The sequence below is a fragment of the Muscardinus avellanarius genome, assembly GCF_963383645.1.
Source record: "Muscardinus avellanarius genome assembly, chromosome: 13".
In the NCBI taxonomy this organism is placed as follows: Eukaryota; Metazoa; Chordata; class Mammalia; order Rodentia; family Gliridae; genus Muscardinus; species Muscardinus avellanarius.
The window spans coordinates 94,694,198-94,708,990 of NC_137799.1; the positions used below are offsets into that span (position 1 = coordinate 94,694,198).

General features: G+C 50.3%; 1 protein-coding gene across 1 annotated transcript in view; it reads left to right on the forward strand.

Moving 5' to 3' along the window:
- LOC308272272 (putative serine protease 47) overlaps positions 1 to 14,793 on the forward strand; it is a gene marked incomplete at both ends in the record, with an annotated part of 29,358 nt that overhangs the window by 8,750 nt on the left and 5,815 nt on the right. The window contains 5 exons of the mRNA XM_080709015.1: positions 757 to 990; positions 1,089 to 1,118; positions 1,577 to 1,739; positions 3,644 to 3,921; positions 7,361 to 7,524. Coding sequence (XP_080565141.1) covers positions 757 to 990; positions 1,089 to 1,118; positions 1,577 to 1,739; positions 3,644 to 3,921; positions 7,361 to 7,524 — 869 coding nt within the window. The remainder of the gene's footprint in view (positions 1 to 756; positions 991 to 1,088; positions 1,119 to 1,576; positions 1,740 to 3,643; positions 3,922 to 7,360; positions 7,525 to 14,793) is intronic.

Sequence of the window (14,793 nt, forward strand, 5' to 3'; positions counted from 1 at the left end):
TTGTTGATTTTTATTATTTTTAAATTTTTTATTGGTGCATTATATTCATTTATCCATTGTTTTTCCATCCTATTTACCTTTAGTGTTGCTTTCATTCTACATCACTGGCTTGCTCTTCTTTTACTAGTTATTTAAAAGATGATGGTAATAATAATAATAAAATTAGTATTTATTTATAGTAAATAAAATTTAAAATCTTTCTTCTTATTTAATATAGCCACTTACAAGTACAGACTTCCTCTGATCACTGCTTTTGCTACATCCTATGTTTTGATATGAATTTTTTAATTTTTTAATTTTTATTCATTTTGGGGGGAAGGAACTGGGGCTTGAAACCAGGGGCATTTTACCTCGGAGGTCTCACTAAGCTGCAGAGGGCCTCACTAAGTAGCTGAGGCTTCGTTTTAATTTATAACTACCAGACACACACTAATCCTGGTTCCCATTTGACCTTGGGTCGCCCCCTAGCACCCTTCCATGTCAACCTAAACACCCATAGCCTTTCTAGTGGGCGCTGTCTGCGGTGACAGACCTCAGCTTTGCTCGTCTAGCAGTTCTCATTCTTCCTGCGATTCCCTGTCCCGGTCTCCTCCGCTTGGATTCCTTTTCCTCCCAGATTCCCAGGAGCCCTGGGCTGCACTGCGGGATGGTCAGGGTGGGGTCAGGGCTGGGGTCCCGCTGGCTGGCTGCCTCGCGGTGGACGCGGGGTCCGCGGGGGCTGCGGGGTCAGAGCCGCTCTCCCCTCCGTGGGTCCAGTGCTGTCCGGGATGGGCCCGGCGGCGGCGCGGACCCGGGGCCGGCCAGAGCCCCTGTTCTGGCGGCTGCTGCCGTTACTGCTGCCCCTGAGCGCGGAGGCCACCGCCGCCCCTCCTCTGCAGCGCCCCCCCGCCCCCCCGCTGGCTTTGGGGAAGGTGGCGGGGAGAACCGGGGCCCAGAAGGGCCGGGAGCCAGCAGCCCCTAGGCCCCAGGGCTCGGCGGGAGGGCCCCGAGGTCCGTTTGAAGGGATCTGGCTGGGGTGGGGGCTGGGGTCCGCCGGGGGCAGGGCGGGAGGCCACCAGTGTCTTGTCTTTACCTCCTCTCCAAACCAGACGGTCCCAGAGAGGACAACATCAACCGAGGTGGGTCAGGGCCCGGGTCCTTGGGTGAGAATCCTGCGAAGGCCATGATTCAGGGGCCAGAGTCCACCCCGGGCTAGTGGACGGAGGGAGGCCGGAGCAGGGTGGGCCTAGAAGTCTGTCTCCTCGGGATCCTGCGGAGCAAGGGCAGGGCCTGGGCCCCACAGCCCTGTGCTCCCCTCCCCAGTGCAAAGAGTGGGGAAACCTCGGGAAGAGGCTGGCTCCAGGCACACCCCGCAGCGTCCTGCCTGCGCTTCTCTCTGCCCTGGGACGCTGGGCTGAGGTAGGCAGGGACTCGGCATGACTCTGAGCAGTGCCCTCCTACCGTGTGGAGACCCAGTTCCTTGCCAGGCTGTGCCCTCCCTGACCTGGCCAGATCACAGGCCCCTGGGCCTGGTGTGGCCCCCGTGGGGGGGCCTCTGCACCCCACGGCACTCACAGGCCGTGTGGTGTCTCCGCAGTGTGTGGGAAGCCAGCGATTGTAGGGAAGGTGTACGGTGGCCAGGACGCACAGGCTGGCCAGTGGCCGTGGCAGGCCAGCTTGTGGCACCGCGGCCAGTTCCTCTGTGGAGCGGTCCTCATCGACCCCCAGTGGCTGCTCTCTACGGCCCACTGCTTCCTCAAGTGAGTCCCCTGCACTCCTGGCTCCAACGCTCTCCCTTCAGCTCCTTAGCCTCCTCCTCTAGCAGGGGGCCCCCCCCGGCCCGCATGTCCGCCCCGATGTAGTCACGTCCTGAGAGTCTTAGCAGGTCCCTCACACCCAGGCCTAGGCAGAGGCCCCACATGACCAGCAGCAGGAGATCTCTCTCACATCTCTAAAACCTCGTTCCTGGGGATCCCTGCTTGCCCCTTCCCCTGGGTCAGTGTATGGGGGGCTGGTAGCATGGGGCCCCCTCACCTTGCAGAATGACGGGTGTGGACAGCCCGGAGTCTTAACCCTGGCGGTCTTCCTGGGCTTCACTCTGCCTGGCTTTTAAATTTTTAATTAATGTATTTATTTTTTGGTATTGAGGATTGACCTCAGGGGCATTCTGCCTCCAAGCTACACCCCCAGCCCTTTTGATTTCTCTTTAGTGTGAAACAGGATCTCACTAAGTTGCTAAAGTCCTTGCTATTGCCGAGGCCGGCCTCCAATGGTCCTCCTGTCTCGGCCTCCCAAGTCCTGGGATTACAAGCATTTATCACCGTGCCCAGAAGTGCCTGGCTTCTGAACGTGTAGAGGGGCCCAGGGGGAAAAGGAGATTTGTGGAGCAGGTCAAGGAGTGGCAGCTTAGACACCGACTGGCTTCAAGACCCCAGTTGGGTCCTGTTGGCATCTGGCCTGCGCCCACCACCCTAAAACCCTCCTTGGCACCAGATGGTGAGATCCCATGGCGATTTGTCCTCATTCTCAGGTGATGCAGAAAAGAAAGGTACAAGTGGGCAAGGAGGGCAGACCTGAGGAGGGCGGTCCAGAAAGGTGCCGGGAGGCCTGAGCAGGGCTGCCATGAAGAGGGCTTGGGCTCACAGGCCTGCCAGCCACAAGACGCCCTTGTTGCTGTGCAGGGACAAGGAAGCCCTGATTTTGTGTGCTCAGTTTTGCTTTTAACAAGTCCTTTGTGAGGGTTTGTCCCCAAGTGCCGGAACAGCCATTGGGGAAGAGTCAGGACTGATGGGTGATGAGCAGCCGTCAGAAGAGATGTGGTTGCTGGGCGTGGTGGCTCACGCTTGTCATCCCAGCATTCGGGAGGCTGAGACAGGAGGATCGCGGTTCATGGACAGCTGCAGCTACTTAGTGAGGCCCTCCACAACTCAGTGAGACCCTGTTTCAAAATAAAGAATGAAGAATAGGGCAGGGGGTGTAGCTCGAAGGTAGAATGCATCTAGGCTCAATCCCCAGTACTGGAGAAAGAAAGAAAAATTGAGGAAATCATGTTAAAAGGAGAAACATTTATTTCGGCTCACAGTTTCAGTGTTTTCCGTCTATGGTAGCGTGGGCCTGTTGCTTTGGGCCTGGGCAGGAGCAGAGATGGAGGAGTCCTAGACACCACGTGACACCAGGGAATCATAGGAGGAGCTAGAGGAGGCAGCTGTGACGCTACTCTGTCTTTAAGGGCACACCCCAAAGACCTAACTTTTTCCTACAAGGCCCCACCCCTTAAAGATTCCACTGTTTGCCAATAGGCCTGGCCACCAAGCCCTTAGCACTTGGGCCTTTGGGAGACATTTAAGATCCAAACCATGCCACTGGGATCGAGCCAGACGTCTTATTACATAAAATACAAGGGCCTTGACTTGAGGTTCCCTTCAAGGTGCCTTACTGCCCCCTGATTCTATGGTGTGCGTGGAAGCCCCATGTCTAGAGGCCGTGAGTAGAATATCCACCCGCCTAGAGAGCGGTAACTGCCTGGTGATGAGGATGTAGGAGACAAAGCTGCTACAACCACAGCAGAGAGGAGGCCCCGAGCAGCACGGGAGTGGACGAGGCAGAAAGAGAGTGCTGGCCCCACACCCAGGATGATGGTGAGCATGGGCTCTTTCTCCTCCAGCAATTCCCAGGCCCCGGAGGATTACAGGGTCCTGTTGGGGAATATTCAGCTGTACCAGCAAACCCAGCACACCCAGAAGATGTCAGTGAGCCAGATTGTCACCCACCCGGACTTCCAGAAGTCTCACCCCTTCGGGAGTGACATTGCAATGCTGAAGCTGCACCCGCCTGTGAACTTCACGCCCCACACCATCCCTGCCTGCCTCCCGCCCCCAGACATGCAGCTGCGCAAGAACGCGTCCTGTTGGATGACGGGCTGGGGAATGCTCTCCGAGAACAGTGAGAGGGCCCAGAGGACAGAGCGGGAGGCCAGGGGAGGAGGAGATGGAGGGCAGTAAGGTGGGTCAGCCAGGCAAGAGGTCCAGCCTGGCTGCCAAAGCCCTGGACCTGCTCACGTGAGCCTCATGTCCATGATCACAAGAAATCATATGATTCCACAGTTGCAGAATGCCCCAAGGCCCAGGCCCCGACGTTTGGGAGCCCTTGATGTTTGGAATCCAGGCTGTTGGTTCTTTGAATTGTTGTGGCTTTTGATTCTGAGGTTTTCATCAGGCCATGAATCTGAGATGAGGAAATTCAACTCAAAAGGCACACTTGGGGGCTAGACCATTTCTGGTTGTGTTAGTCAGCTTTCTGTCACTATAACCAAATACCTGAGCTGGTCAACTTAAAAATAGGAAGGGTGATGGGCATGGTGGCACGCACCTATAATTCCAGTACTTGAGAGGCTGAGACAGGAGGATCACAGGTTCAAGGCCAGCCCCAGAAACTTAGATTCTATTTCAAAATAGAATAGGGCTGGTGGTATAGCTCAGAGGTAGAATACCCCTGGGTTTAACTTCCAGCACACAAAAAAGGAAGGGTTTATTTGGGCTCATGGTTTCACAGGCTGCACTCCATGTTCAGTTGGTCACGCTGCTTGGGTCTGTGCTGAGGGCACGCTGGGCAGCTCACCTCGCAGCAGCTGGGAAGCAAAGAGAGGAAGGAGAGGGTGAGGAAGGAGAAGGTGAGAGGAAGAGGAAGGTGAGGGTGGGCAGGTGCCCACTCCAGGATGCACCCAGTCTCCCCACCTCCCATGGGATGGCAACTAATCCTTAAACACATCAGCCCTTGGGGGCCATGCAAGACCCAAGCTGAACTACAAGCCATCACCAAACACCTTGCAAGTGCTTGGGAAAGGTGGAAGGAAGGCACGAAACCTGCGTAATGGAGGTGGGAGGCTCACAACACTTCACTCAGCTCCAATGCTGCTGACGTGGTCTTCTCATCAGATGAGCTAAAAAATGGAGAAAGTATTTTGTTTTGCTTTCTTAGATTGAAAGATGAGAAACGTAGGAAAAGACTTATGATTCACAGGAGTATTTACTAAAGGAAGGATTGTTTATGATTTGAGAAGATGGTTATGATATAATTTAAGGGGAAAGTATAGATTTGTAATGATTTGTGGGGCCATTTTTTGGTACATTGTTTCTCAATAGAACTGTTATAGGTATTTGGACAGGATGTGTCTTTTTAATTAATTAATTTTTGGGTACTGGGGATTAAACTCAGGGGCATTCTACTTCTAAGCTATAGCCCCAGACCTCTATATTTTTTATTTTTTTATTTTTTATTTTTTGGTGGTACTTGGGTTCCTGGAAACCCTTTTACCTCCAGGCTACACTCCTAGACCTACTATATATTTTATTTTATTTTATTTTATTTTATTTTATTTTATTTTATTTTATTTTATTTTATTTTATTTTATTTGGAAACAGGGTCTCATAAGCCAGAGAGGCTGGCTTCGAACCTCTGCGATCCTTCTGTCTCTGCCTCCCAAGTGTGGGCATTACAAGTATGTGCCACCATGCCCAGCTATATTTTTTATTTCAAAACAGAGTTCCACTAAATTGCTGAAGCTGGCCTCAAATCTATGATCCTCCTGTCTCAGTCTCCTAAAGTACTGATATCACAGGTGTGTGCTACCACACTCAGCAGGACATGTTTTTTTGTGTTTTTTCAAGTAGGGCTATCATCTGTCCTATATGTTAGAAACTTATGACAGAAAGTAGCAGTATATTCATGCATGCACGCACGCGTGCACGCACACACACACACACACACACACACACACACACACACCTTCATTCTTGCAGGCAGGGACCACATCTTGCTTTAATGTAACAATCTGTGCCCCAGGGCCTGGCACCTTGTAGGCACTCCATTGCACAGTAGCACTGTGGCACAATAAACCGTAATTTGGGGGCCTGATAGTCTCCATTTTCTAGTGCCTCCACGTGAGTCTGCACACAGCTACCAGAGTGTGACTCTAAAACATGTCATGTCCCTTCTCCAGTGCTTTCTCATTTGTGCTTAGAATAAAATCCAAAGTCCCAGCCTTGGCTACGAGGCCTTGCATGGGATTGGTGCTCTGTCCCCGCCGCCTGGTCTCCTACTGCATCCCTCACACACCCCACACCACCCCACGAGCTCCCACGCCACGCCCTGAATGTCCAGTGTCAGCTCCATCCCAGGACCCGCCGCTCTCTCCAAGCCTGGCTGCTCTCCCCTCTGTTCTTTGCATGGCTGCTTTCTTTTTTACATGTGCAACTCAGCTCTTCCTAAAAGCATGAGCTAAACTAGGCAGCCTCGATGATCATCCCCATTTTATTTCCTTCATACTACTTGAAAAATCCTTTATTTAACTGTTCTCCCCCCCCATATCATTAGTGTCCAAAATAAACCTGGCCTGAGTACATATGAGTAGATTAGTGACTGGGTGAGTGGATGGATGGGCAGAGTTGGGAGGACAAGTGGGTAGATAGAAGGGAAGGTGGATGTGCAAATGGATGGATAGATGTGTGGATGGATGGATGGATGGATGGATTGTGGAGAGATAGATGGGTGATGGATGGAAGGATGATGAATGGGTGGACGGGTGGGTGGGTGGGTGGATGATGAATGGATGTATGTGTGGATGGATGGATAGATGGATGGGTGATGGATGGAAGGATGAAGGATGATGGATGGAAGGATGATGAATGGATGGACGGGTGGGTGGGTGGATGATGAATGGATGGATGGGTGGATGAAGGATGGATGGACGTGTGGATAGATGGATGGGTGATGGATGGATGGAGGATAGATGGATGTGTAGATGGATGGATAGATGGATGGGTGATGGATGGAAAAATGAAGGCTGATGGATGGATGGATGATGGATGGATAGGTGGGTGGGTGGATGGGCAGGTGATGAGTGCGAGGACATATGGAGAGACTGATGAAAGAGTAGATGGATGGTAGTATGCATGTGAGAGTTCGGGTGGATGGATGGAGGAATGGGTGAGGGAGTGGTTGTGTGAATAGACAAGTTGATGAAGAGACGTGAGAAAGGTCAGTGGCGTGTGGGTAGAGAATGAATGGCACTGTTCATGAAAGGTGGGTGGGTGAGGAAATGGTTGCGAGGCTCAGTGAGTGGGTCTTGTGTGTGGGGACTTGCTGCTTCCTGGAATAAGAGGTATGATTTGTTTCCTTTAAAGAGGTAGAGGACGGAGTAGGGGATGTGACAGGTTTGAGAGAAGGGAGATGGCTTATCAGGGGTAGGTAGGAGATTGAGCAGTGTTTCAAACTCAGCTGTTTGGCAGTAGTGGGGAGCATCGGGCAGAGTGGGGTGCAGAGCAGCCTGGGCCCCTTGGGCTGCACTGCAGCGCATATCACTTACACCCTCTTATCTTCACAGCGCCCCTGCTACCACCCTTCTCTCTCCAGGAGGGTAAAGTAGGCCTCATGGAGAATGCGCTCTGCAGTATCTTATTCTCCGGAGGCTCTGGCTCAGGCCAGGACTACTTTTTGGACGAGACCATGCTGTGTGCAGGGGACTTCACGGGAAAGTCCATCTGCCGGGTGAGTAAGGCTAGTGTCTGCTGTTCGCTTGCCTGTTTGGCCTCAGTTTCCCCAGGAGGATCTGTGTGGCCCCAACTCTTTTTACGGAGGCTCCTGGACTTCCTGTCTCCATCCCTCTGTGTGTTTTTCCTGGGCCTCTGGCATCTCCCCCCAAGATGAATAACCGCTTCCCCAGCCCACCCCAGCATGAGGAGGGCCTGCTGGAATGGCCCTCGCAGAGCATCTGCTTGTCACATATTTTAAACTTTTTACTGAAGCATGACATACAAGAATGAGTAAGTTATAAATGCCGACACAATATGTCACCAGCCCCCCAGAGGCCCCTGCGGTCCCCTTCTCGTCCCTGACGCCCAAGGGTAACCACCACCTTCACTTTTAAGCTCAGACTCAATTCTGAGTTTTCTGAAAATGGAATTTGCAGTCAGCACTCTTTTGTGTCCTGACATTATTTTTATGAGATCCACCCACCCGTGACGCGTAGCTTGTTGGCTCATTGCAGTGTGTTGCTGTGTGAATCCTATTTTCGGTTTTCTGGTTGATGGGCACTGAGTAGCTTACACGTTGGAGGTGTATGAGTAGCCGCGCTCCGCAGCTTCGCCTGTCTTTGGGGCAGAGGTGAAAACTGTATCTTTTGTATTCTGCTTCATAAAAGCCCATGGATAGAATTGCCAGATGAAAAGTGTGTGTGTTGAGCTGTTGGAGAGGTTCGTGAATGGCCCTTTCTCTAGCAGTGGATGGGAGTTTAAGTCTTTTCCGCTTGGCACTTTCCAACCCTTCTCATGTTGGCTATTTTGTTGAGTTATGTGTGGGTTTGTGACTTCCATCTTCATTTTCCTGATGAAATTGTAGAGTTTGGTGGATTTTCCCATGTGGACACATGTGAACAGAACACCCCTCATGCCCCTTTCTTCTATTTTTTTTTCCTCCTCCTCCTCCTCCTCTTCCTCCTCCTCCTCCTATTTTGGTAATGGGGGTTTAACCCAGAGGCATTCTACCTCTGAGCTACACCCCTAGCTCTTTATTTATTTATTTATTTTTTGCAGGTCTGGGGATGGAACCCAGGGGCATTCAACCTCTGAGTGACACCCCCAGCCCTACTTTTTTTCTTTATTTTGACACAGGGTCTCCCTAACTTGCGGAGGGCCTCACTAAGTAGCTGAGGCTGGCCGTGAACCACGATCCTCGGGTCTCAGCCTCCCGAATACTGGGAGTACAAGCATGCGCCACCATGCTTGCCTCCCCTACCTCTTTTTTATTTTTTTTATCATTTATTTTTTATTTATTTATTTTTTTGGTGGTCTTAGGGTTCCTGGAAACCCTTCTACCTCCGGGCTACATGCCCAGACCTATTTTTATATTTTTATTTAAAAACAGGGTCTCTTAAGCTAGGGATGCTGGCTTCGAATCTGCGCGACCCTCCTGTCTCCACCTCAAAAGTGTGGAGATTACAAGTGTGTGCCACCATGCCAGGCTTTATCTTTTTTTTTTTTTTTGTGGGTCTGGGGATGGAACCCAGGAGCATTTGACCTCTGAGCGACACCCCCTGCCCTATTTTTTATTCTTTTATTTTGAAACAGGGTCTCACTGAGTTGCAAAGGGCCTCACTAAGTAGCTGAGGCTGTCCACAAACCGCGATCCTCCAGTCTCAGCCTCCCGAATGCTGGGATTACAAGCGTGTGCCCCCACGCCCGGCTCTCTTTCATTTTAAAACAGGGTCTCAGGTTGCTGAGGCTGGCCTCAAGCCTGTGATCCTCCTGTCTCATCCTCCCAAGTACTGGGATAATAGGCATGTGCCACCATGCCCAGCTTTATGCCCCCCTTGTCACCAGTTAAGTTCCATGTATTTTTTAAAAGTTTTTCTTCATAACTTTATTTTATTTTTATTTTTATTTTTTGAGGTGCCATTCTGAATTGTCTATTATTTATTTATTTTTTAAGATTTAAATTTTTAAAAAATATATATGTATTTTTTTCAAAAAGAAGAAAGATTTATTTTGTGTTTTTTGCATTTTATAATCTTTTATTATTATTATTATTATTATTATTATTGTATTCATACATCACTTTGGAATACAAGACTTGAGAGGATATACAAGCACATATCATCCAAAAAGCCCTCATCCAATCCCCATCCTATTCCCTCTCCCTCCCTCGATCCCATGCTTAATTGGTGATTATCTTTGATATAATTATTTACGCACCTCATGAGTTTTAAAAAGATTCCATCCTCCCCTATACCCTCCCCTCTCATTGGTCACCTTAATTGCTTTTCAATAGGGCCCTTTCTACTACTCGACCTCCTCCTGTTACCCCTTTCCTCCTAGTTCTTGCTAATTAGGGGAAGCATCTGGATTTTATTTTCTGTGCTATTTCTCTGTGCATGCCGCATTGCAAGTTCTGATCCCACTCTTGACGGCCCCAGTAGTGGCCTGGCCACCCGGAGGACTCTGATCCCGACCTCGCTGGCTCCAGTACCAGGCTTGCCTCATGGGAGGCCCCGATCCTGGCCTCGCTGGCCCCCACACCGAACTAACCCCTAGGCTGGCTCCTCTTCTGGCCTCAGAGGCCCCAGCACTGGCCTAGCTTCACGACAGACTCGATCCTGGCCTCACTGACCCTGGCACCGGCCTAACCCCTTGGCAGGCTCCTATCCTGGTCTTGTAAGTCCCAGCTCCATCCTTGCCTCACAGCAGTTTCCGATCCTGGCCTCACTGGCCTTGGCACCGGCCTTACCCCTCGGCAGAGTCCGATCCCGGCCTCGTAGGTCCCAGCACCAGTCATGCCTCATGGCAGGCTCCGATCCCGACTTTGCTGGCCCCGGCACCGGCCTAACCCCTCGGCTGGTGCCGATCCCTGCCTCAGAGGCCTCAGTGGCAGCCTTTCCTCACGGCAGGCTCCGGTTCTGGCCTCGTTAGCCCCGGCACTGACCTCACCCCTCGGCAGGCTCCAATTCCGGCCTCGGAGGCCCCAGCACCAGCCATACCTCAAGGCAGGCTCTGATCCCAGCTTCGCTGGCCCTGGCACCGGCCTAACCCCTCAGCTGGCTCCTATCCAGACCTCGGAGGCCTCAGCACCGGCCTTGCCTCGCAGCAGGCTCCAATCCCGGCCTTGTTGGCCCCGGCCCTGGCCTAACCCCTCGGCAGGCTCCAATCCCGGCCTCGGAGGCCCCAGCACCAGCCTTGTCTCACAGCAGGCTCTGATCCCAGCTTCGCTGGCCCCGGCACTGGCCTCACCCGTTGGCAGGCTCCGATCCGAGCACCCTCTTCACCCAGCAGGTTGTCCCACGTTTCCAAGGGTGCGTGGTGGTAGTATTCTGCCTCTGAAGTAATTTCTTCAAAAGTTCCAGGTGCATTACGTCAGATCTCTGCCTCCCCTGAGTACTTGCCGCTGCCAATGCGACTGCCTCCACCATTTCAAATCTTTCCCAAGCTATTTTCCCATACCACATAATGTCCAGTGTTCCTAAGCATGTGTGATGGTAGCACTTGACCTTTGGGGTAATTTCTTCAGAGGATCAGGGTGGGTTGGATCATATGTCTGCCTCTCCCAAAGACAAGTCTCCACCGCCATCTCGGCCACTGCTGCTGCCACCACCTTCCTCCTAGGTCTCTGCTAGACTCTCTCCTTACAGGTGATGTCCCGGATTCTTAACTATGTAGAGAAGCAGCAGTCCTCCTTCACAGGGAATTTTTCCAAAAGTTCCAGTTCAGATGGATATGTTTTGTCTGCATCTCCAATATTCTAGCTGCCGCCGCAGCCTTCTTAACCCCTCTTGAATATTTTTCTTTTTTCGTTTCCCCTTTTTTTTTTTTTTAAAGTAAGAGAAGAGAGTATGTGTGGTTTGGGGAGGATGTGGGATCAGGTACTTGGTAGCGATGAAAAATTTTTTTTCTTTCCGGGTGGGAGGGGGGTCTCCATAGGGTGCCCCGCCGGTGCCCACCCACCCGCCTGGAGTTGGAGTCTTGTGGCCCAGACCATCCGGGTGGGGGGGTGTCACCTAAAGGTGCCCTGCCCACGCCCGCCCACCCTCCCGGGGTCAGAGCCATGCGGCCTGGACCTCCAGGGCCTTCCGGGTAGGGGGGTCGCTTAATGGTGCCCAACATGCGCCCGCCCACCCACCCAGGGTCGGGGCCAAGTGGCCTGGACCTTCGGGCCCTTCCGGGGGGGGGGAGGGTTGCCAAAGGGTGCCCCACCCGTGCCCGCCCACCGCCCTGGGGTCGGGACCAAGTGGCCCAGACCTCTGAGTCCTTCCAGGTGGGGGGTTTGCCTAAGGGTGCCACGCGCGCACCCGCCCACCATCCCGGGGTCGGGGCCATGCAGCCCGGACCTCCGAGGCCTTCTGGGTGGGGAGGGTCCCCTAAGGGTCAAGTTCCATGTATTTTTGTATGTTTTCTGTCACTGGACGCCCCGCCTGTATCCTGGACATCTCCTTCCTGTTTCTTCCCCTCCACTTTTCTGTTGGTTTGTATTTCTAAGTAGGAGCCCACCAATGGATGTATGGATGTGTCTCATTTTATAGGTGGGTCAAATGAGGCCCAGAGAAGAAATTGGCCAGCCCACAGTGGGGCGGCCAGTCAGGACCCTGGTGTCCTGAGGCCAAGGCCAAGCTGCCTGTCCACTGTGGCTCTGGCCCATCCTCCTGTGCAGATCTCTGTGAGCCGCACACAGGTGTCCCTGCGGCCTGGCTCTCCTGTGGGACCATCTTGCCCCGCCTGCATTTCAGGACCCGAGTTCACTCCCCCGGTGATGTGAACTGTCTCCACCAGGCCTGGGTGTGGGAGTTTTCTAAAGATGTGAAACCAGGAGACTTCCGGGAAGATGGCGACCAAGAAAAGCGGGGATTAAGAGCCCCGCTAACAACCAATCTCCATTACCACAAAATCAGCGCCTTTCATAACCAGAAAACACCATCGCCAGAGAAACAAAAAAATCACCAGGCTCCAGAGAGAAAGCGGACTGAGAACAGAGCTCAGAGCCACAGAGGAGATACACCGGCCTCACGCCCGAGGACGCAGCAGCAGTGCCATACTGCCAGCGGCAGCGGCGATTTCACCGGATGGCTACAGCAAGCCGAGGTGAGCCGCTGCGGAACAGCCAGGCGGGATTTCTCGGCGCAGAGGGCATCTAAAGCTCCCAGTGGCTGAGCTCAGCACACGCTGAAGGGATTCAGAGTGGAAATCAAAACCAAGAAGAAATAAGCCAGCCTCACGGCCGAGGACGTAGCAGCAGCACCATATTGCCACCAGCGGCAGCAGCAGTGAATTCACCGAGTCCAGTACAGCTACATCTGCGTACTCAAGAACAGTGAGTCAAATTTCAGGCCACAGAGGAGAAATCCCAGTACTGTACTCCCTGGGACTTGACCCAGTGGGGGAGTGGCGGTGGCAGAGATATCACACCATAGGAGAACGTGCAACCTGGCACCCCCCATAGTCTAAAGCAGCCTCTATCGACTCCCTGGGTCGGAGATTCTGTGATACAACCCAGTAAAGGAGTAGTGGGGTCTGAGATACTACAGACTCGAGATCCAGAGCACCTTAAGGTAAGTCGTAGTGACCCAAGGGAAGAACCCAGAGAAGGCACAAACTTCCAAAATCATGAGAAAGAGGAATAATACTGGAGCAATGAATGCCCACAACCCCACAATATCAGAACCTGATAAAACAGAAAATCAGAGATTTCTAGAAGATCAAATCAGGAAAATAACTGTAGAAATAATAGAGGTGCTTCGAAAAGAACTCAGAGAGAGCCAAAAAGAGATAAAGGATGCAATTAATGAAGTAAAGGCCTCAATTCAAAGCACAAACAACCGATTAGACCACATGGAGAACAGAATCTTGCTCTTAGAAGATGATCATTCCAAAAATGAACGCATAGTTTCTAAGCTAGAAAAAAATATCCGACAGCAGGAATCTGATATTGAAGAAATATGGGTCCATTTTAAGAGAGCTAACCTAAGAATAATTGGAATAGAGGAGGGAAAAGAAAGTGAAACCAAAGGGATCAACAATCTCTTCAGGGAAGTAATAGCAGAAAATTTTCCAAACATAGAGCAAGAGGTCGGTACATAGGTCCAGGAAACTTATAGAACTCCCTTCAGACAGGATCGGAGAAGAGGATCCCCACGCCACATAATTGTCAAAATGACCAATGTGGAAGCCAAGCAGAGAATCTTAAAGGCAACAAAAACAAAGGGCCAAGTGACATTCAGAGGCAAACCAATTAGAATCACTCCAGACTTCCCAAACCAAGTCATGAGAGCCAGAAGGGCTTGGAGTAACATATTCCAAACTCTGAAAGAAAACAACTTCCAGCCAAAAATTTCCTACCCAGCAAAACTTTCTATCAAATTAGATGGAGAAATAAGAAGCTTCCATGACAAACAGAAACTGAAGGAATTTATGTCTTCAAAACCAGCACTAGAGAAAATACTCAAAGAGATTAACTACAAAGAAGAAATAGGTAACACACACCAGGACCAGAGAAATAAGATTTTCCATCCAACAGACAACTAAGATTGGTTATCTGTGGAGATTCATTATTTATGTTAGTCTTTTACCTATCTCTAAATTGTATTGTTTGCCCTTATTGTTGTTAATTTTTAGGATTTCTATTTGGAATATTTATATACCTTCAGATATAGCATTTGGAAATATTTTATCCCATTCTATTAGTAACTTTTAACTGTTTACATTGTCTTTGGATATACATTATTTTTTTATTTTTTAGGGAGTTTGTATACTCTTCTGTTGCCTGTGCCATTGAAATCATATCCAATAAATCACTGCCAATTTCAATGTTGTAAGTTTTTATGACCCAGATTTTCTCCTAAAAGTTTACAGTCTTAAGATTTATATTTAGGTCTTTTATCTATTTTGAGTTAATATTTGTATATGGGATTAGGTAAGGGTCCAATTTTATTCTTTTTCATGTAATTATTATTTTTCAACAATATTTAGTTAAAAGATTATTATTTCCACCAATAAATGTTCGTGGAAACCTTGTCAAAAATAACTTGACAATATAGGGAAGAATTTAGATCTAGGCTTTTAACTCCAGTGTTTTATATATCTGCCTTTAGAACAATACTACACTGTTTCAATTATTGTAGCTTTATATGGTTTGAAATCAGAAAATATATATCTTCTAGCTTTGTTCTTTTTTCAAGATCGTTTTGGGTATCTAGAGTCCATTTTCCATATTAGGATAGATTTTTTTCTGAAAAATAAATATATAAATATATGACAGTTTCACCTAAAAAAAATAGAA